The sequence below is a fragment of the Panthera onca genome, chromosome E3, assembly GCF_046562875.1.
Source record: "Panthera onca isolate mPanOnc1 chromosome E3, mPanOnc1 haplotype 2, whole genome shotgun sequence".
NCBI lineage: Eukaryota > Metazoa > Chordata > Mammalia > Carnivora > Felidae > Panthera > Panthera onca.
In genome coordinates this window covers 38882018-38904060 of record NC_138354.1, presented here as the reverse complement: position 1 = coordinate 38904060, position 22043 = coordinate 38882018, and the positions used below count along the sequence as shown (strand labels likewise).

Sequence of the window (22043 nt, the reverse complement as noted above, 5' to 3'; positions counted from 1 at the left end):
CCTCATCCTTCTAGAGTGTAGTGTCTGGAAACTTTTTATACAGCCTTTTTGTTTTTATTGCACATCATATAAAATGGACTGCACCGTATTTAAAACAGACAAGGCATTCACACGGATGTAGAGACCCAGACCTTTCCTCTTTTCTGGCCCTCGCCCATACTCCACACCGCTCCTGAGGCTGGAGATAGCTTCCCCCACATACCCGGCAAAGCCGAGCCCGCCCGCACTGCCCAGTTTGGAGACTGCTGGTGACGATGACAGGTATCTAGGCGATGGGTGGGCCAGCAGAGCACCTAACATGTGGCAGTGACAGGCTTGTGGGCACCTGGTCTGCTGGTGGAGGCTGGGATTATGGCCAAGTGTCAAGAAGGAAGGCAGGGCAAGGGCAAGCTGGCCCTGGATGTCCACCTCAGGACGAGGACACCCTGTACCCGGAAGACCTCGTCCTGGCTAGCTGGCGGCCACCCACGGCGGGGTCACAGGGAGACAAAGGGAGACAAACCATGGGCACTGACAAGAGGAAGGGACTGGGGCCCTGAGGCCCGTGGAAACGGAGTTGGGGAAAGCCGACCCAACTCGGTGCCATCGTCACTTTCACGGGGGGTTGATGTGGTCCCCAGGCCCCGAAACGCCCGTGGAGGCCTGGCTCGCCGAGGGTGGCTGCAGACGCTCACAGGCTGCGGACGGCCGCGGGTGGGGAGGGGCGGACCGGCCCGCGGCCCTGCCCCGCTTCTTCTTGCCCACGGGCTGCCGCCTCTTCCTCTGGAGCTTCTCCTTCCGGGCCGCAGAGGTGGTGAAGGTGATACAGTGGGCATCCAGGAAATCCAGCAGCTTCCCCAGGGCCATGCGGATGCCATGCTGCTTCAGCTCGGCCTGCAGCTCGGCCAACTCAAAGGGCTGATAGAGCAGGACCTTGCGGTAGAGGGCCGGCCGGGAGCGGATGTAGCGCCTCACCGCCTCCTCCGTGGCTGCTGCCTGGACGGCCGTCTGTGATGCACTTATCTCCTCTTGACCCTCTTCATCCCCCGCAGACTCAAAGGCCACTCCAAACTCACAGGAAGAACTGCAAAGAACCAGACAAAAAACATTTTGTGACCCTCCTCTCCGGCACCCCGAGACCAGGAGTCTCTTTGAGGGAAAGAGCGTTTCTGTGTCCCCTGCAGAGCCCAACACGTGGCACGGATGACCTCCCAGGGTGGCAGGAAGCTCCAGGCCGCTGCAATCCTGTCATTCTTGCTGCGGCGGGGGCAGGATCCTACCCTCTGCCAGAATCTACTGCCGGCAGCAACAGGTGCTACCGGGAAGGCCAGCCCCGCCCCCTCACGAGAGTATCCTGAGGGCAAGGATACGGGAGCCCCAGAGGTCTGCTCAGGAGGCTCACAGGGGACTGCCCGTAACCCCAGCTGGGTTTCCTACAGTTCAAATGCAGAAGGCAGCTGGGCTTTCTCAACATCGGCATTAGGCCTTGCTTCCGCCAACTCACGGACCCACTGGCTGTGGAGGACTTATGAAGCCACTCGCCCTGTCCTTCGGTCCCGTTACCTTTGTGAGTTAAAGGAGCCGTCACTGCTGTCCACGGAGGAGGCCACTGATTCCTGGGAGGCTGGGAGCTGGGCGTCACCATCAGGGCCTGGAGGCTCCTCCCTGCTCGTTGGAGGGAGGCTTCCACCAGGAGGATTCTCTTGATGGGAGGAGCCCTTGGACGTCTTGCTGGCTTGGGTCTGGCTGTGAGGCGCCTCCAGGAGCACCCGTGAGGATTGGCTCTCATTCTCGGAGTCTGACTCCAGAGTCTGGTGAGTGTACTGGAATATCTCCTTCAGTTTCAGGACCATCTGGCGTTTGGGTAGAGGGCGGACGCCAAACCTGAATGGGGAAACAGGTGAACTTCAGCAAAGAGCAAACAGTTATCAACAAATTAAATTAATGGCTTCGTGTAACTGAAATCTTAAATGCCTGACTTTTGTGAGCATTCAGAGATGTCTACTCTGCAGGCCAACTGAGCTTACATTGAAGAATATTCCAGAAGGACCATTCCCAGGTTCTGAGCGATGGTGGTAGTGGGAACACCTTCTGTGCCCAAGGTGAGGAGCAGCATTGATGGGGATGTGATAGTTTTGATGTTCTTTTAAAAAATCAGATCTCCTTATTCAGACTGTTAAGGCGAGTGTCCCATTTCCATCCACATGGCTCATGGAGACCTGTCACCCGATGGGTCACCTGACGGAGTCTCCTCTCTTAGCTTCTCCGGGAACAGTGTGCGGAGAGCCAGACGTCACACACTCTCCCACCCCCAGCGGCTCCTGCTACCAGACCCCCACAGCAGGACCTTCATCTCCGGCCTCACTAAAGCCTGGACACTCACAGGAGGGAGCGGACCACTCAGGAGCAAGTTTTCAAGAACAACACCAACCTATCCAGTTCTTTCTTCAGTACCGGGGTCTCCATGATGGAATACCTTGGCATTGGGGTTATGGGCACTTTCGGGGGCAAGTTCTTCCAATGAGCACCTTCTAGGTAGAACAAAAGAAACACGTATCAGCACAGGGGACCTGGATTTACCTCTTTTGAGCTCAGTAGGATCACCGAGAGAAATCCTGCCTTCGAAGGAAGCCTAGCCACCGTTGTGCATGAGAGCAGTACGTTCACCCCTTCATCGTTTGAGTCTAGAATCGTGTCTTTTCGGAAAGCATCGCACGGCACGTGATGAGGGCCACAGCCCTTGTGCGATGCCGATGCTGCGGGAACAGGGAGGAAGGCAGATTCATGGCTGCCAGGGGCTGGGGTGAAGGGGCAGCGGGAGTGGCTGCTGACGGGATGACGAAAATGTTCTGGGATTCGTGGTGATGCTTGCGGAACACTGTTAATGTACTAAAACCACCGAGGGGTATGGTTTCATTTTTGTTTCGTAGCTACTGTCTATCACCGTGCGCTGTTAGACCACTGACTGTTCCCTGTGCTGTTTTATTCCCAGGACTTACTCATTTGTCCTGGGAATAAGGCCTGCACCTCCCACTCTCCCTCCCGTTTTACCCAGCCCCTCACAGTTGCAGAACATTGTTAATGTCCTAAAAACCACTGGATTGTACATCTTAAAGGGGAAACTTTACGGGGTGTAAATAACAGCTCAATAAAGCTGTTATTTTATTTTTTTATTTTTTTTTTAAATTTTTTTTTTCCAACGTTTTTTATTTATTTTTGGGACAGAGAGAGACAGAGCATGAACGGGGGAGGGGCAGAGAGAGAGAGGGAGACACAGAATCGGAAACAGGCTCCAGGCTCCGAGCCATCAGCCCAGCGCCTGACGCGGGGCTCAGAGCCTGACGCGGGGCTCGAACTCACGGACCGTGAGATCGTGACCTGGCTGAAGTCGGACGCTTAACCGACTGCGCCACCCAGGCGCCCCAAAGCTGTTATTTTAGAAGAGAAGTCAGTATTTTAAAGACAAACGGGACAACTTAGGAATATATTTGGTTCTTATCCTTTTTATGAGCTTGGAGTCCTTTGAGACTCCAATGAAAACAGGCTGTCTCCTGAAAAAAAGCACAAAAGTCTTTGTATGATTTGAGAAAGCCTGTCACCTCGTGGAAGCCCGCCTCAAGTTCAGACTGAGGTTCCCCCGCCCCCCTGCAGTGGTTCTCACGGCACCACCTGGGAACTGGCTGGTTAGAGATGCAAATTCTTGGCCGAGCCCCAGACCTGTGGGGTGGGGCCTGGCCGTGTATGTGTTAGGACATTCTCCAGGCAATTCTCAAGTCCATTCAATGCTGGGAGTGCTGGTTAAGGCCCAGATGGTCTCGGGTTTTAGGAGGAAATGAAACACCGGGTCGCACACAGACGCTCTGTCCGCAGGCTGCTTCCATGCTACCAGCCACTGCTTGGTGCGACCCTGCCCTTCCCGGCTCTCCCAGGATCCGCCCGGCAGGGGACAGGGTGGGCGGCAACACCTCAGGGACTGGCACGGGGGACTCTGACTGAAATGAGCTGGGAAACGGCATCCCCCCATGGGGCTGGGGGCTGGTGGATGAGGAAGGACCTCCCCCACTTGCCCACCTCTTGTTTTTTTCAATGAGATGCAAATTCACATGTAATTTTAAAGTGAACGATCCAGAGGCACTTTGGACATTCCCAGTGCGGTGCCACCCCCACCTCTATCTAGCTCCAAAGCATCTTTGTCACCCCGAAAAGGCAATTCCGCACCCAGCACGCTGCCCATTCTCTCTGCGCCCCCGCTCCCGGCAACTGCTCGTCTGCTCCTGTCCTAACAGAGGTGTCTCCTCTGGACGTGTCACGGAAATGGAATTACACAGCACGTGGTCTCCCGTGACTCCGGTCTCTCACCGAGCATCGTGTGTTCAAGCTTCATCCATGACGTACCAGGTCAGTACTTCTGTCCTTTCTGTGGCTGATAATACCCCACTGCGTGGATGGGACCGCATTGCCTTTACCCCTGCACATCAGCTAAGGGACGCCTGGGTTATTTCCCCGCTTTGGCCGCCGTGAACACTCGGGTATGAGAATCTGTTTCGGTCCTGACTGCGCTTCCACTGAGCGTGCTCACAGGAGTGGAGCTGCGGGCTCGGCACAGCAGCTCTGTCTCACCTCGGGAGGAACCACGCTTGGCCGATTCTGAGGTGCACCTGAGGTGTTCGTGTCGGCCTTCAGAAGTGCTGGCTCAGTAGTCCCGAGCAGGGTCCAAAGACAGCAATTTTCACCCGAGCCCAGGGGAGCCACCGGACCCAGGCAAGGATACGAACTGGCTAAGGGGTACTCTGGAAGCAAGCCCGCTGTCCCTGAGCCGGGAGGCGGAAGGGAGGGCTCAGACGGCCCTGCGCTGTCTTCACCGTCCCCTCCAGCCCCTTAGTGTAAAACAGTGTAAGAGACAACTACCCCCACCCCCCAGCCCGCCCCGCTACTCACTTGGCGTCTCTAACCCTTCTGATTTCTGAGCTTCATCAGCACTCGGCGTCTGGGCCGCAGGAAGGAGCTCTGGAGACGTCTGTTCCTTTTCATCCCAGTGGTCCCACAGAGCGGAGTTCAGAAAGCTCTGCCTGCTGCTCCCAGGCGAGCCGGCCCGAGGGGACTTCTCTGGAGCCTTTCTTTGGCCGGCAAGGCTTCCTCGGATGGGGGTGGTGCCCGAGAGGGCCGGGGAGTGGCCGTAACCGCTGGGACTACTGGTGCTCAGGGGCCCCGTCAGCTCGAGATTCAAGCGGTCGATCGGAATCGGAGAGAGGGGCTCCATGTGCCAGTGGCAGTCGTCAAGAGGGATCGGAGGGTCGTTGTCCGGCAGGGGGCTGCTGTTGGCCACCTCCCGCTCGTCTTCGCTGTCCTCCACCTCCACCACCTCACTCGCGGTGGCCTGATTCGGCAGGCTGGGCCCGAGGGGCGAGCGCTTCCGGAGCCGCCCCGTGGAATCGGCGAGGGCCCCTGAGATGGGACAGGCTGCCAGAAGAGCAAGGTGCTGGAGGTGCCCGGGGTGGGGACTGCATGGGCCCCTGCTGTCGGGGCTTCCTGCAACGATGGGGCCCAAGCGCGGTGGCGACATCTGGGGCCTGGCTATCGAACACGTATTTGCAGCTTCAGGTCTATCCCTGTTTTCTAGGGAGGCCCAGGGTTTGAACTGGGCCATGTGATCCACTAAAGCCCTGGACCTGAGGCCTGTTATTTGGGTCTGGGATGAAGAGTCACGGCTTCTGCTGGCCAGGGGGGTGGCGGGCACCAGCCATGAGGCGTCTGTGGTGCTGTCCTCCTCAGGGCCGCTCTCGGGGTCACAGAACAGCTGAGGGGTCCCTCTGCCCTCCCCCGAGCCCTGGCTCCCTGGCGGCCTCTCCTCCCCACACAGCAGTTCCGCCTCTCTTCGTGGTGGGCTTTGGAAAGAATCCTGATCTGCATCAACGTCGATGACGGAAAACAGCTCAGAAGACTTGGTGCTAACTTCTAGCACTTTCCTTTCTTCCAGGGGACCATTAAGAACTGACTTTGTTTTGGTTTGTTCCAGCTCCAGCTCTTCATCTGAGTCCAGTAAAAGGATAATCTCATCTTCTCTGTTCTTGCTGGCTGGAGTATTCTGAGATCGGGAGCTCAAATGACCAGGTTTTGATTGGGTGAGGTCAATGGATGGAGATTTTTCTGGGGAGGCTAGAGCCCCTTTATTTCTGCATTCCAACAAGGAACCACGTTCTTTGCCTTTCTGAAGGCCTGGATCTTTGAGTAGCTTGCAGAGGCTCCTGCCCCTCCTCTGCTTGGATGGTGAGTCCTGGGAGGCCGCCCTAGAAGCTCCGCTGGGCGACTGGCCGGTGTGATGAGGGCGAGGGCAAGGGCGTGGCCGGTCAGGACTCCTGCCTTGAAGGAGCTTCGACAGGCACGGGCGCAACGGGGGTGCCTGCCGGTGGGCAGGGGTACAAGGACTCTCCGCCCCCTTTCTCGCGGCCGTGCCATTGTCTTCCTGGAGCTCACTTGTTGTCTGCGACGGTTCAGGGCATCTTCTGGGAGTCGATGAAAAGGGCTGTTCAGCGGCAGCAGCAGCCGAGCACCAAAACGCATCTTCCTTTCTCCCTGTCCGGCCGCCCCGAGAAGGGCGAGAGGAGCCGGGATGCCCCAGTGCTTCCTCTGGGGACCCTGCTGTCTCTACGTCTGCACCATGGCCCTTGAGTCGCAGGGGCGTGGACGGTCCCACGCTCTTCCATTTGACTGGGGCCTCATCTCTTCTCTGGCCACACAGTTCCGTCTCTTCTGCATTTTCCGGCTGTTCGTGAACCTGAACACTTAATGAGATTTGTGCAGACAAGGGACCATCCTCCCCGAACCGGTCCGTTTCTTCCTTGACCTCTGGAGTGCTTTCCCCCCGGAGCAGCTTGCGCTGAGTGGCTGCAAATTCATAAATCTCTTCCATTTCTGCCTCATCCACTTTTTCTCTGTCTTCTTCACAGCCCTCGGATTTCAATGAAGCCTCTGCTTCTTCCTCTTCCTTTATCCACATGGACCTCAAGAGTTCTTGGAAGTTCTCCGCCCGGCTTTCACAGTCCTCGTCTTCCTTCTCCTTCCGTGGCTTGTCCTCTGAACCCATCACATCGGGCTCTTGTTCGCACAGAAGAACAAGCTCGCTAACGCCGAACCTGCAACGGGAAACGCCACGCGTCACTACCCCACAGAGGCAGCAGCCGGTGCCCCGGCGCAGGTGAGGGTCATGGGGAGGACAGCCGTTGACTCAGTCCTGGCCTCTTCCCTGCTCTCTTCCAGACGGCGCCCATGCGCACACCCAGCAGCCCCCACCCCACACACACCAGTCAGCTCTAGAAGGAACTCGGGGACTTTAAGGAAGGGATCTTGGACTCCGCTGCGCAAACAGGAAGGTGCATCGGGCCGAGCTGGAGGACAGCAGCTGGTGGTGCGGCCCGGCTGGAGCTGCCCTGAGAGGCACCCGGAGCTCTGGACCGATGCAAACCAAAGACAGCGAACCCGTCACAGGTCAGCCGGGGCGAGGGGGGCACCACCTGCCGTGTCCCTGAACACTCTGTGGTCTGACTGGCACACTCAGAACCCCAGGGGCAGGCTGGTCCTCTCCCAAGGACGCACCCGAGGGCTGACACGGCCTCGGATGGACACGGTTCCCCTCGTTTCGTGGAGCTGCACGCCGCCCCTCCCGGCTGCCGCGTGGACTAGGTGCGAGCCCGCGGGAGTTAAACTACGCATCCTAGCTGCTTCTGTTTTCTGGGACCTGGGAAAGGACGGCCACCCCTAGGCTTATATGGTGGAATGGCCAAGGAGTAGCAGGGCTTTGGGGCAGCTGAGGACCACCCCCATCACACCCAGGGAGCTCCAAGCCACGTGACTCGGCAGAGGCCGTCCACCACCAGCGCTGGGCTCTCCCGCGAGCGCCCGCTCTGGCCAGACTTCCGGTCAGTACATCCCAGGTGAGGTCACCACTGAGCATAGACCTGGGGTTAACACGGAGAGGGCGCAGCCCTGGCCCTCCTGCGAGCCGTCAACCTGCTACTCCTTGGCAGTGAGCGTCAGACGCCGTGAGGTAAACGGGAAGAACGATCGGACCTGCGGGCCAGAGCGCTCAGGCCGGGCGCCAGCCGGGGAGGCACGCCGGGGTCCGCGGTGTAGAGATAGTGCAGGAGCGCACGGGCAGCCTCGGCGCTCACGCCACCCAGCAGCGCGCGCTGGCTCTTCACGCCGCCGTCCTCCACGGCGAAGAAGCCTTCGCTGTTCACCTGAAAACGAAGGAGAATACAGGAGGTTTACCGACCTCACGAGTCTGACTCGGGGGCCACACAGAGGGGGCCCCTCCTCCACACAGCCTTTCCCCGGCGTCAGCGTCAGCCAGTGTCACGCCGGTCTGCCCCGCAGGCTCTGCGGTCAGGCCATAGGACTTCGCCGTTGATAAAAGCAGACCATGACGGGTGTTTAAGCGCCCGGTCGCTTCCCTCTCTACAGACACATCAGAGGCACTAGAACCTTCTGGGAGAGGCCGACAGTAGCTTCCTGGATCCTGCGACACAACGTTGAAGTCAAATGCGTGTCGGTGCGGGTCGGTGCAGAAACGTCTGTCAGCAGCTCAACCTTCAAGAGGTCGAGGATGACTTTATAATTACAGACACAGAGGAAAAGGAAAAAATTCTGGGGAAAAGTGGATTTTTATTCAGTGAATCAAGAAATCTGATGTTTCCCAATCCTCCGTTCATTTCCTCATACTACTTCCTAACCTCAAAAAGGTCTCCTCCGTGAAGTGTAACTGAGAGGACGGAGAGACGGGTGAGAGCGTGGGCAGGGAGGGGGGGTGCGGAGGGGAGGGAAGGGGGTGGGAAGACAGAGGGAGAGCCTGGACAGAGTGGAAGGGAGCATAAGAGAGCACCCAGAATGGGAGGGGTGGGGGAGAGGAGGGAGGAGGGGGCGGGGGGAGGAGGCGGGGGGGGTGCTGGGAAGAGGGGAGGGGGAGGAGTGGAGAAGGAGAGAAAGGAAGGAGGGGAGGGGGGGAGGGAGGAGGGGAGGGGCAGGAGAGGAAGGGGGGAAGGGAGAAGGGGGGAGAGGGGACGTACTCACATACTGCATGAGAAGGGGGCAGCGGGCGTAAAGCACGAACTTGTGGGCGTAAAGCACCTCCCCGCTGTCTGTCTGAAGCTGGATGTCGCTCAGCTGTGGGTTATTGACCATGGCTCTGAAGTCAGCCAGCAGCAAACTGAGGGTGAGCTGGAAGGAGGGGGAGCAGACCGGGCTAACAGCAAGTTCCCCAACTTTAGGGGTGCCTTGAGCTCCTGTCCACAAGGCTCGCACGCCGGGTTCCACCTGTTATCACCCTGAGGCTCTCAACAATATGGGACAGCACGCTAGCTCCTTGCTCAAGTTCTCCATTACCCGGAATCCCCTGGCCCACAATGCGGGGGACGAGCGAGTGGAGGCATGACGGCTGCAAGAGAGCTGCAGATGAGGCATTAGCCGCGGCCGAGCAGGGTGAGCAGGGTGCACGTTGGGCTAAGTGCTTCATAAACACCGTGTGCGGCCCGATGTGACAGGCAAGGATCCTGAGCCCTCGCCATTCAGGTACCGGGCTGACGGGAGCTCCGAGTCCCTTCTCCGACCCCGTGCCACGGTCTTCAGGTAGACCGTGGTGTGAAGGGTTTGGCTGATACCGATATACTAACAGGATGACATCCTCTCTAAGGAAAACCCAACTTCCAACCCAGCATCACCAACAGGGAACGTGAACCATTATCCGGAGGCCAGCCTGGGACCTGATGTCAGAGGGGCACAGTAGATGCTGAACAAATGAATGAAAGTTCAGGGAACAAAGCCCCTCACAGAGCAGCGGTGATCCTTGTGGGCTCTCAGGACAGAGCAGGCTCCTGGGGCTTGGCTACTGTGGTACCCTAGAGTGCAGTGACGATAGGGACAGAAGCCTCATGGCAAAACCCTAGAGGGGACAGGAGACTCCTGTGGTCTCTTGCCTGGCTTAGCTCAAAGGCCAATGAGGGTCTAGTGCACTTGTGGAAGGGTCTGGAGACAGTGAGCTGACTCAGTGGCCAGGACCACAGGGTTGGGAGCAGGGCCAGGCTGCCCGGCCCACAGGGAGAAGCCCGGTCCTTACCGAAGTTTGGCGGCCCCTCTCCAGCTGCTCTTCCTGGGGTGGCGGGATAAACCCAGTCAGTGGAAGGCCAGTGGGTGACAAATCCATCCCTGAGAGAAGAATTCACAGGTTAAAAGAACATCACGTCTGGCAACGTCAATCTCCAGGTATCACCTGTCAGCCGGCTGACCCCAGAGGCACCCTGCAGGTACTTGTCACCCGAGGGCTTCTTCACTGAAGTGAACCACCTACTGATAGGTTTTACCCCCTCACCCAGAGACACAAGCAGCCTGCAGGTCTCTTGCTCTGGGAAAAGGGCTGTGTTCTGGGTTAAAGTTTAAGGTAATTGTGACAGACTCACCAACACGACATTCATCTGAGAAAAAAGGAAAGCACTTACAGAGACCGCATTCTCGCAATCTTATGGGGACAAGCCAGAGACCCCCAGGTCTGAGCGGCTATCACCATGTCAAAAGGACTAGCCAGTGATGCTGCAGCCATGGCCGGGGCGGGGGGGGGGGGGGGGGGGTGGGGACGGCGGGTCTGGCCCCGGTGTCCCATCCGGTGTCTCACCTGCAACCCCTCCCGGGCTGGCTGGTCCCCCACTGCAGGGCCATGGGCTGGCATTCATCCCCTCTCCCGCCAGGTCCACAAGGTCCTGCAGGGCCTGGTGCTCCCTCTGGCTGGCGGAGGGGCCCGGGCTCCTGGGGCCGTGGCCTGCAGGGTGGGCACTGGGGACAGCAGGTGGCGTCTGCACTCCCAGCTCTGGCTGGTCAGGCAGCCCTGGGAGGAGCATGGGCTCCTGTGTAAGAGCCTGAAAGAAGTCAGAAAGCCGAGTGACCAAATGGCTACTGCAGAAGCCGCCACGCAGAGGATCCCTGAGAGTGCCAGCCACAGCCCAGAGCAACCCTGTGAAGCTTTTCTCTCTCACCATCTATCAACGGGCTTCTCTCAGTGAAGGCCATGCCTGCTGCATCTATGTCTGCAGAAGGTTCCTGAAGGCCCTGTCCTCCTAAAGTCATCTAAATGGCCTCAAGCTTAGTGACTCTAGGCACACCTGCATCAGGCTGGTTCCTGGGCCCCACCATACGTGGGTTATACCAGCCCCCCCCGGGGGTGGGGTCCTGGACTGCATTTCAAGTCACACTCTCCAGGGACAGGATACATGTGGGAAACTGGCCCGTTCTTCCCAGGAGAGCCATCAGTTCCTACACACAGAAACATGCTACAGTCAACGCCTCTCAACTTCCTACCCTTCCTTCCTTTTCAGACTTTCTGTTGATGACCAGTGCCGCATTCCTGGAGCTGCTGGCCTCTCCCCGGAGCCCCCCGTATGCCCAGAGGGGAGGGCGCACCTTTGCAGGCCGCTGGGGCACCATGGGAGGGACCAGGCTTGCCGTGTAGAAGGCTTCCAGGGCCCAGGCTCCAGTCAGGGCGCTGCCTTCCCACAGAAAGTTCTGCTTCCCTCCAGGTGGCCGCAGACACCGACCGGCCTTTCCCAGCTCTTCCTTTAGAATCCTGCTCGTGGGAAGCGGCGGCGTGCTGGACAGCTCCACCTCCTCGGCAAAGAGCTGGGCCACCCGATCCGCCGTCAGCCTCCCCGTGGTCTCCGGGTCCTGGACTAACAACGGGGGAGGGGAAATAGGCGCCTTCCTCTTGCGGCTCTTCTTTTCTGGAGGTAAACAGAAGCAAAGGGTCACGAGGCCCAGCCGCAGTCACCTCCGGCCAGCAGCGTGGAGAGCCTCCCCCCGCAGGGGTGCGCCTACCTGCTCCCAGTCTTATCCTCTCAGAAAAGGCATTTCCCAGGCTGAGCGCCGCTGGCACAGCCTCCTGCTCCATCTCAGACCGGGACAAGGCCATGGCCACCAGCAAGTCCTCGGACGGCGCCTCGGGCTTGGTGACCCTCCGCTTCCTCTGCAGCTCCTTCTGGTTGGTGGCTCCCCTCCGCTTCAGACCTCCAGCGTGATGGCTGAAGCTTAAAAGACAGCCAAACAGGTTAGTGAGGCCGGAAGTGTGAGCGCTTCCTCTTCTGAGGCGGTCCCCGCTGGACCAGAGAGGCCCGGACCCCTTCTACTCTCTGGTCAGGAGAGAAAAGGGATAAATGTGAACTCATCAGACAGAGGCGTCAATTGCTCTGGGCATTCGCTGTACTCATCCCGTTGCCTTGTGTAAGCTCAAGTGATTCTGGGCCACGTTCGCTGCGGCCCGGAGAGCAGAGGCTCTGGGACCTTCCACGTGATGCTACCCAGCTGAGTTCTTGGCAGACGTACAAAGCTGTAAATGGTACCCGCACATGCTCCGTGTGGCCAGACCCTGCCAATGGAGCCCACATTCGACGGCTCTGAGTCAGCTTCCTGGATTCCACCAACTTCTGCCCAACCATACCTCAGATGCCCCTCAGGCAGTCCCTTGGCCACGCTGGCCACGAAAGGATCCCTTCCCCTCCTGCAGGGGCCCGTGGGCGGAGCCTCTGTCCGAGGTCTGAAGGAAAGGACTCCCAGCTTAGACCACCAACATGGTCAGCCAGCTTGGAGGAGATTGACTTAAAGGACTTTCTGGCTGGAGAACGCAGACTGCCTGGTGAATCCCAACAGGCCGAGTGAGAAACAGGAGGGCAACGGTGAGAGAGAGACCGGGAGCGCAAACCCAGCTGTGGGGCTGCTCTGGAAGGTACCTCTCGTCTTTCCAGAGAAGCTCATGCTCTCCCCTGGGCCAGGGATGGCTCAAGAATCTCAGATATCACTTTGGAAGATCTACACAAGCCCTAATTTGGTTCAACTTCCTGGGAACCCCACATGATAACCACAGCCCCCCAGAGAGAAAGGGGCCATCCCAGTATCCACTACCCAGAGTTCCACAGACACCAGGCTTGGCCTTAGGGCAGGTGAGTCTCAAAGCCTCAGTGAGGGTGTCCATCGGCTGTCGTTTTCTACTTTAACAACCTTCTAGAAGGACCCACACACATCTTGTGTCTCTTCTTGGAAGTATTTAAAAAGCAGATATATTTCATCTGAGTAAGTAGTTGTCATCCAGTCCTATTGAAAGACAACAATGGCTTAGATAATATCTATGCTAGATCCTTAAAGCTTCCAATTCTGAGATGCTGCTGTTGATGTGCTACAATATAGACAGGCTCACCAGCTAAGAACTGACTTTTGCCAACCCCAGTCCCACCACTGGCCCAGCTCAGATGCCCATAACCTGTGTGCAAGACATCGGCCAGGACAAACAGAGCCACGCCCTTGGCCTTCCCTTTGCTCTTGACAGCTGTCAAAGGAAAGAAGTCCCAAACCTGCAGAAGTCCAGGGCCGGCACTAGATTGTTCCCTGTAATGCCGGCGTCCACCGTGGCAGGGGCAAGGTGCAGGGGAGCTGAGCTGCCCGCCTACCTGTGGTTTGCACACCAAGGACTTGTTTCTAGCTACGTGCAGGCCTCTTATTGTGACACTTATGCATTTAATTCATGCACATTAACAAAAAGGCCTGTGCTTCTGTCTTGCCAACTCTTTGAACGATGCCGAGTCCTTTAACGTTAATGGTGTGAGAATCGGACCGCGTGGAGGTGGAAGCTGTGCCACAGCACACGGGACACAGACACGGGACAGCGGGCTACCGAATTCCTCAGTAGCCCAGAGGGCACCGACCACAGGATGCCGAGAATGGAAAAAGCTCAGAAAGGCCCTCCAGGAAACCAGTCCAGCCAGTCCTTTGCGTAGACACACCCGTGAGGACCATCTCAAAGCCTTCGAGGACGCAGCATCTGTCTCCTCTCCATGCTAGTGGGCACTGTGCCTGATTTCCTTCTCAAATGTTTCGTTTCCAGAATCTAGGGAGGGGTCTAGGGTCCCGTTGTTCTCTAACACTACAAAAGGCTTTAAAAAGAAAAAAAGCGTTTCTGTGGTGTTCCTCCTTTTCATGTGACTCACCTTGATGCCAGTGTGCCACAGGCCCCCTCCGGCGGAACCGTCTGCAGCCGCACGGCCTGGAGCAGGAGCTGGGGGCCCACGTCCATGTTCACCGCGCACTGTTTCAGGTGACTGATCCTGCTCTTCGGGGTGAGAAACGGCCTCCCGCAAATCGGGCATTCGGGGATCCGTGGTGTGGTGGGTGCCAGTGCCTTTTCAGCCTCATCCAAGCACCTGGAGGAAGACGGTGAACACAGAACGCTCTCCCTGGTAACGTGGATTGTAGCAGGCCTGCGTCCACGTCAGCACGGACATGCTGCGGGCCACAGCCAGCTCCCCCACGCGGCCTTCGCTCAGCCTCCGAACCCCTACGTTTAGGGATCTGTTAGCAAAGCCGGCTGAAGAAGGCAAGGGCAGGTTACACGGAGGCAATCCCGCTCCTAAGTACATACCCCGAAGAACTGAAAGCAAACATTCAAGCTAATACCCGAAACACACGCTCACAGCAGCTCTATTCGCAATATTCAAAAGGTAGAAACAACACATTCACCCGCCAGCCAGCGGAAGAATGGATGAGACATGGTCTATGCATACAATGGGGCATTCTTCAACCATAAAAAGGAACAGAATTCTGATCCGTGCTACAACCTGAATGAACCACAAAAACAATATGTTGAGTGAAGGAAGCCAGACACAAAAGGCTCCATCTTGTGTGATTCCCCTTACGTCCAGAACAGACAAATCCACAGAGACAGAAAGCGCATGAGCGGCTGCCAGGGGCTTGGGGTGGGCGTTGGTGGGGGCGGGGAGGGAGAGTGAGTGCTAAGGGGTACAGGGTTTCTTTTTGGAGGAGTAAAAATCCTCTAAAATTGTGGTAATGGTTGCACAACTGTGGACATAATAAATAAAAGCCACTGAACAGTTCGTTTTAAAAGGATCAACTGTATAATACGGGAAAGGCATCTCGATAAAGCTATGTAAAAAAACAGCAAGGACAGGTTGATGCCAACACTGAGGTGCTATGGTCACGGTCAGGTGTCTCTGGATTCCCACCACAGATTCTGCTGGACCTGTCACACCCACGGGAGAGGTGACCACAGAGAGGCGACAGGCCATTCCTACCGGTTCACATGCTGCTCCCTCCGTGTCACGTTCATGGCTGAGAGGTTCTTTTGACAGATCTGGCAGAAGAACAACCCTGTCTCCTCCAGGTTCTCATCAGGTAACGATGCTTGTTCCTGCCCAAACTCCTGCTGCAGGGCCAAGGCCACCGCCGCGTCACTCTCTGTGGCAGGGAGCCAGGGCCCCGACCCTGTGAAGAGGCACGAAGACCCGTGAGGATGAGCTCACCTGCATACCCCTGCACCGCCTGCCAGGCCTCACGGAGCACCCACAGCGGGTGGAGTGTGGAGAAAGCAGACCCGGCCCCGCCCTGTCCGGTGAGTGTGGATGTAAGCAGGGCCCCTGGAGCAGGAACTCCCCCAAGTGTGCAGAAGAACCCTGCGAAGCCTGTTAAAGCGCAGGTCTGCATCCCACAGGTCTAGGGGAGGCCTGAGATTCTGCATTTCTGACGGGTCAGGGCCACCGTCTGAGCAGCAGCGTCCTGGAGAACGAATGCGCCTTCCGTTTTCCCCATTTCTGCAAAAGTCTGCCTCGGGCGTTCCAGGCTTGCAAGGCTCCTATTCCAATAAATCTAGGTTTTCTCTTCAAAGTGCAGCCTTTCCTACTGCTAGGACCTTTTGTTTCCCATCCTAGAAAAAACAGGTCAAAGTGAAATAAATAAATGTCTTTCTGTCTTCAAAGGTGAGTGTCCTTCTCAGCATCAGACCAAAGGATGGACTGACTGGTTCTGGGTCTGGAGATGGCGCCCTCGGTGGCTGGGCCACGGCCGCGGCCCTCTGTCACATCTGAATTTGTTGGAGCAGACCGTTGGCACTCACAGGGAGGTGCTTGGAGAACTTCACAAATCCTCAGTCCTTGAATATTCCTACAGTCTATCGCTCTTTCCACTAAAGCCAGGAACACATCACCCTTCATTTTGGTGCCCTATTTTTTTTTTTTAAACAAAGAAATGGTTTCTGTCTCCTGAATACTGAGCATGACTGGCTTTGCTGTGAAGATCGATGGAAACACCGAGTCCCACGGAGGGCGGGTGCCGAGCTCGTGTTCTAGCTGAGCAACTCCCGTGCGCCCTGTTGGTGCTACGGGGACTGATGGCGCAGCAGCTGCCACATCGCTGCCTGCGTGGACCTCAGAGGTAGCCCGAGAATCCTCAGTGCTCCCAAGGGGAAATCTGCACGTCGGTACCAAGAGACTCCATATTTATTAGCTGTAGGACCATCTATGCAGTCTCTTCCTATTTTTTTCCCTCGTGTGTCTTTTCACCAGGGAGGAGGGCTCCTGTTGTTTGCGGGATAAAGAATGGGACTGCCTCCTGGGGCACACCACCTGTAATGTTGTTGCCAAGCTATTTTAACCCTGAGCCACTCAGACCTCTAGTCTACTCATGTGTGATGCAACACAGGGCTTACAGGAAGTGGTTAAATGACACCGTGAGCAAATAAATCTAGAAAAGTGGGAAATTTTAAAACACAGTTGTCCTGCACTAATGAAAAAATCGTGAAAAAGACAAGAGGGCTATTCTAGAGTCTAGACTTTAACACACTACTAAACTGTCGCAGATGCAGTTTGTGGACATCTAGTTCTGACGGATCCTTATTCAGAAAAAAAAGAAACCAGCTATAAAACTGTCCCTGGGACAAGTGGGGACATTTTAATATGAAGCGGACACCAGGCAGAATTATGGAATTAGGTGTGGCAGCAACACTTTGATCACGTAGGAGATCGAGGGGTGAAACATCATGATGTCTGGAACTTCCTTTCTAATGGTATAGAAGAAACATGTACACTTAGAGACATACAAATAGATGGCAAAATGTTAATTGTTAAATACAGGTTGAGGGTATGGAGGTTCATTGTAATATATATTTACTTTTGTGCGTGGGAAAAATCTTGTAATAAAAAGGCAAAATAGGGACATCTGGGTGGCTTAGTCAGTTGAGCATCTGACTCTTGATTTTGGCTTAGGTCATGATCCCAGGGTCATGGGATCGAGCCCGGCATCAAGCTCTGTGCTGAGCATATAGCCTGTTTAAGATTCTCTCTCCCTCCCTCTCTGACCCTCTCCCCACTCACACTCTCTTTCTCTAAAAAATAACAAATAAAAATAAATAAAAAGAGGGAGAGGTATCTTGTCAAAGAAGGTAGGTGAGAAATGACCCAAGGGACGACCCTTCATTCTCTGGCTAGCAACAATGAATGGCCAAGGTACAATCCCGGGCAGAGAGCCCGCCCCCACCAGAAACTCCTGGAATGCCAGCTCCTTCCCGCTCTGCCCTTCCCCCCCCACCCCCCCCCCCCACCCCGAGTTAAAACTTATCCCTGCGGGGAAGATGTAAAACTCCCATCATACCGTCCCCTGCCGTCATCTCCTCTCGAGGGCCCTTCGGGAGGTTTTCTTCAACCGCAGACTCCAGGGAGCGCTGTTCGGAAGCATGCTGCAGGCGCTCAGGATCTGCTCTCTTGAACTGCTGCATCCGCTGCAGGACGAGCTCGGCCGTCCGGGGTTTGGAGGGACTGGGCCCCATCGCAGTCAGATGGGAAGGAGGGGGCTGGGAGTCGCTGTCCCGAGCGTCCTCTGGCAAGGAGGAAAACATTCACAGGCATGTGTTCTAGCTGGAGAAACAAAGCCTTCCACCAGACCCAGGTTAGACCCAAGTCTCAAGGGGCCCTCTACCAACTGGTTGAGTTTAACCCTCAAGTGTGAATAGGAGTGATTATTGGTGTCCTCCCCGTTGGGGGGAATATAAATAGACCTGTCATAAATATCTTTGCTGGGAGGGGGAACAGGGAGTGACTGCTAATGAGCACAGGGTTTATTTCTGGACTGATGGAAATGTTCAAAAACTGTGGAGCTGTAATGACTACACAGCTCTGTGAGTACGCTAAAACCACTGGACTGTATGCTTGAAGAGTGTGCATTTTATAGAATGTGAATTCTTTCTCTAAAGCTGTTATTAAAGAAATATTAGGGGTGCCTGGGTGGCTCGGTCGGTTAAGCGTCCGACTTCGGCTCAGGTCATGATCTCACGGTCCGTGAGTTCGAGCCCCGCGTCGGGCTCTGTGCTGACAGCTCAGAGCCTGGAGCCTGTTTCAGATTCTGTGTCTCCCTCTCTCTCTGCCACTCCCCTGTTCATGCTCTGTCTCTCTCTGACTCAAAAATAAATAAACATTAAAAAAAAAAAAAGAAATATTAAAGACAAACATTTTGATCTTCCTAGGTCATAAGTTCAGTAACCTGGCGTCCACAGATGGCCTCTGGTGGGGATCCATGAAGCCCTGCAGTTTTATGCCAGTTTCACAGGTGTGCACGGGGGTGCAGTTTTCTGGGGGAGTCATGCGTGGCTTTCGCTACACTCCCAAAGGGTGCATGAGGGACCAACGACGTTTCGGTAACATCACTGATGCCTTACAACGGTCTCTGCCAGCTAAGTGTTTACCACCACTCCATTGAGAGATCATGCTGACCACACTAGGTAAAAAATATCACTTAAGATCAGGAAGTAAAGGTGAGAAATATTTAGAAACAGCACCCAGGAGCCCAAATATCTTATGCAAGGCTGGTTCTCAGCTCTGCTTGAAGAAGGCATGTGTAGCATGCCTTCTCCATGGTTCAGTACACCAAGGACAGCAGGGTAAGAAACCTGCTTCAAACAGACAAAGGAAAAAAAAAGAACAAAGGTGTTGGAGGAGAAAGGAAGGACCTGAAGATTCTCTTGGGGGTTTAAACCCATCTGGCAGCTTCCTACTGCCTTCTGAGCAGCCTAAACGAACTGGCTGGCCCCACTGCAACTTACCCACTCTGGAATAAATTCAAGAAAATGAGAAGCAGCATTATTTTCATGTTCATGTAACTTGTGTCAACTACATAATGTAAAGATTAATAGGAAACTCTGAAAGAGCAGAGGGCCACAAATATAATCATGTAGAAAGTTCACGAAGGGGTTATATGTGACCACTGTTTAAAACAGGAGTCAGCAAACTATGGTCCTCAGGCTGGCTGCCTGTTTTCGTTAATGACGTTTTGTTGGAACACAGCCCATTCATTTGCTTACACACTGTCTAGGGAGTTGAGAAGTTGCAACAGAGACCATGGCTGCAGAGCCAAAGTAATTTACTATCCGGCCCTTTGCAGGAAGTTTTCTGACTCCTGGTGTAAAACAGTACAGTCATCTCTGGTTTCCTCTCTGGAAACGTACGGCCCGTGGCACTGGCCCAGTTACCTGTCTGGGTGTTCTGCACATTCTCCTGGAGCACAGCAGAGGCAGGCACACCTCCCCCTCCATTCTCCGGAGGAGCTGGTTTGCTCTCCTGCCACTTGGATGCCCCTTGCCTTCTAGTCCTCGGGGCCTGGCTGCCAGACCGAGTTTTCTTCTCCCTGGGGCCTTGAAGGGTTTTGCTCTTGGTAGCAGTTGGTTTGGTCCTTTTCGGTTTACTTGTCTCAGTGCTGTTTGAGGCCTTTTGTGTCTTCCTTTCCCCCGACACTTCCTTGGTGCCATTCTTTTTCACCCTTTGGAGAAAGGTGGCGCAGAGCTCCTTAAACTCATCGTCTGACTCATCCATCATCTGACCAACTTTAAGGCTCTCAAGTATTCTTCAGAGATCTGAGGTCTATCTGGGGACCCAAGAACAAGCCTAGCAGGGCCTCCTTCAGACTTGTAGCTCCATCACGGCTGCTCTCTGCTTCTCACTAGGACAGCTGGAGAGTTTGCACAATTGAGCAAAAAGTCGTGCTTTCCCCCGCATAAGAATTTAAATGCCTTTCTTCACACAGAGTCTGCGTTAAGCAGCACATTTAAAGTTCACATCTGAGAGCTTTTGCTGTCCAACAGATGCCTCCAAGGTAGGATACATATGAACTTCATGCTCAGGCAATTCTCCAAGATCTCCATAGTGATAAAGCACATTGGTTCATTCAATGTCACATCTGTGGAAAACCAAAAGCATCTGAATGTAATTAGACAGACATTGCATTTTATGCCCTTCCTTCCAGGAAGGTACAAGAGGATGCAGAGTATGGACAAAGTCCTCAAAGTAACAGTACCTGTGTCAAATACTCAAGTACAGCCTGGTGAACACAAACTCATGGTCTTACAGGATATCACAGCACAACACAGGGGGAGGGATCTAGAAACCCATCAAAGAAAGACCATGCGCATCTTGAAAGAGTGTTGTTTTCACTGAAATCTGGGGAATGAATGAATCCCATGAAGGGCAGTTACCGCAGAAACAAGATGATCGTCAAATGCAGAAAAACTATCCCTCAGGCCCTATCAACAGACAACTTAATGTGCAGGGGAGGGACAAGAGAAATGAAGAAAATATGAGCTTCAACACTCAGGAAGAAACAAAAGACAAGAGTACAGGAGGCTCATTCATCACTGACATGAGCAATGTTTCCAAATCAAAAGAAGGCCACTTTTTTTCCACCCTCCCTCACCCAAGCAAGAGCTCCCCAAACTTAACTCGAACGGTGACCACTGCAAAGGCTGAGCCTTATGGGTGTGATTATTTACACTGGCACAGTTTAGTGGGATTCAGAAGTCAAAACTGAATGACCCAGCAACAAAGTTTATTTCAAATACCATATTGCAACCTCCACTGTCCGAGTAATCCAATTAATCACCTATTTTTCTGGAGGTGAGCAGACATGGACACCTGTAATCTACTTGGCATGGCTGGCCCATTCTCATCTTCTGTGTCACCTCTTTAAAAAAGCTTCCCTTCACCCTTTATCCAAGTGGACCCTCTCCACTGCCATCATTTTCTGTCACCACACACTGTTTTCACAATCGCATTTATCACAAGTTACCATCGTTTGTAACAGGTAACATTTATTGAATGCTTACTGTATGCCAGGCACAGGTCTAGTTGCTTTACGAGTCTAGCTCGTGTCATCCTTACAACAATCCTGTTGGGTAGACTGTATTGTCATCCCTTTACAGCAAGAGTCGGGCACAAGACTAAGGGACTGGCTTAAGTTCACACAGCCTTTGAAGTGGCAGGGCCGGGATCAAATCCAAGCAGCGTGGTTCCAGGGCATCAACTCCTACATTTTCATTCATTTACTTAGTATCTGTCCCCTACTCAGCTCAAATTTCAAGAGGGCACAGCCTCATCTATTTTATTTCGTATTCGCTTGGGCTGGTGAAGTACCTGAATTGTAAAAAAAAAAAAAAAAAAAATGCTCGACAATTATTTGCTGAATTAATTAAGTGCAAAGAGTTTGGTATCATGGGGGCGAAGAGAACGTGGTGGGAGAGAAGGCTGCAGGGAGAAGCCCCCGAACTGAGCCTGTCGGACGCGGGGAGCTAGAGCAAATCCCACCCTCCACACCCCGCTGAGTCTCCACATTGCCTTGGATACTAGCCCTAAGACGGCCCACCTCCTATACGTGCTCACTCAGTACATGCTGAAGGAAGCGGCAAGTTTCCAGAGGGTCGGGACTTGGGTCTACTCCGCTTTGTACTCGCCGCTGCAGGAATGAATGGGCAGTGCGGGGCGGACCCTCCCGCTGCCCCCGACCCGGTGACACCAGGGAAGCGGGCGGGGGACCCGGCCTGGAGAAGGGCTGTCAAGGGCTCGGGCTGCTGTTAAGCCAGACGGCGAATTCCGATCGTCCGACTGACGCCCGGGCCGCGACCCCGGGGTATCCGATCAGCCCACCCGTCCTCCCTTCAGGCTGCCCCAGGCCCTCCAACCAAGTGCGGCTCCTGCCTCTACACCGCGGGCGAGAAAGACTCTTCTCTCCCACCGAGAACGGCAAGGGCCCAAGGTGGCTGGACCTTCTCTCCCAACTGCAGACTCCCGGCCCTAGAGCCCGACTCCTCCTACCTCCGGCGCCGCCGAGGCACCTTCTCAACGGAGAATCTCGCGCCTACGCATGCGCCAAACGGCGCCCCCGGCGGAGGACTGCGTCTGCGCAGGCGCGGAAAGGCCCGGGACGCTCTCTTC

General features: G+C 55.1%; 1 protein-coding gene across 7 annotated transcripts; it reads right to left on the bottom strand.

Moving 5' to 3' along the window:
- Positions 1 to 38: 38 nt before the first annotated feature.
- On the bottom strand, positions 39 to 21995 carry SLX4 (SLX4 structure-specific endonuclease subunit). 7 transcript variants are annotated; one of them, XM_078440149.2, is made up of 16 exons: positions 20939 to 21226; positions 20134 to 20216; positions 19313 to 20016; positions 17443 to 17667; positions 15093 to 15282; positions 13992 to 14204; positions 11833 to 12041; positions 11422 to 11738; positions 10640 to 10880; positions 10088 to 10176; positions 9046 to 9192; positions 8047 to 8216; positions 4918 to 7112; positions 2411 to 2510; positions 1543 to 1863; positions 39 to 1063 (listed from the first exon to the last, which is right to left on the bottom strand). In XM_078440149.2, exons 3-16 carry the CDS (start codon positions 19653 to 19655, stop codon positions 595 to 597), a joined length of 5229 nt encoding a protein of 1742 aa, XP_078296275.2. In that variant the 5' UTR covers positions 19656 to 20016; positions 20134 to 20216; positions 20939 to 21226; the 3' UTR covers positions 39 to 594. The 7 variants fall into 7 exon arrangements, with proteins under 7 accessions (XP_078296275.2, XP_060504281.3, XP_060504280.3 ...); XM_060648298.3 differs by lacking the exons at positions 20134 to 20216; positions 20939 to 21226 and adding an exon at positions 21924 to 21995; XM_060648297.3 differs by lacking the exons at positions 20134 to 20216; positions 20939 to 21226 and adding an exon at positions 21924 to 21995 and having other exon boundaries at positions 2411 to 2507.
- Between the last annotated feature and the right edge of the window lie 48 nt (positions 21996 to 22043).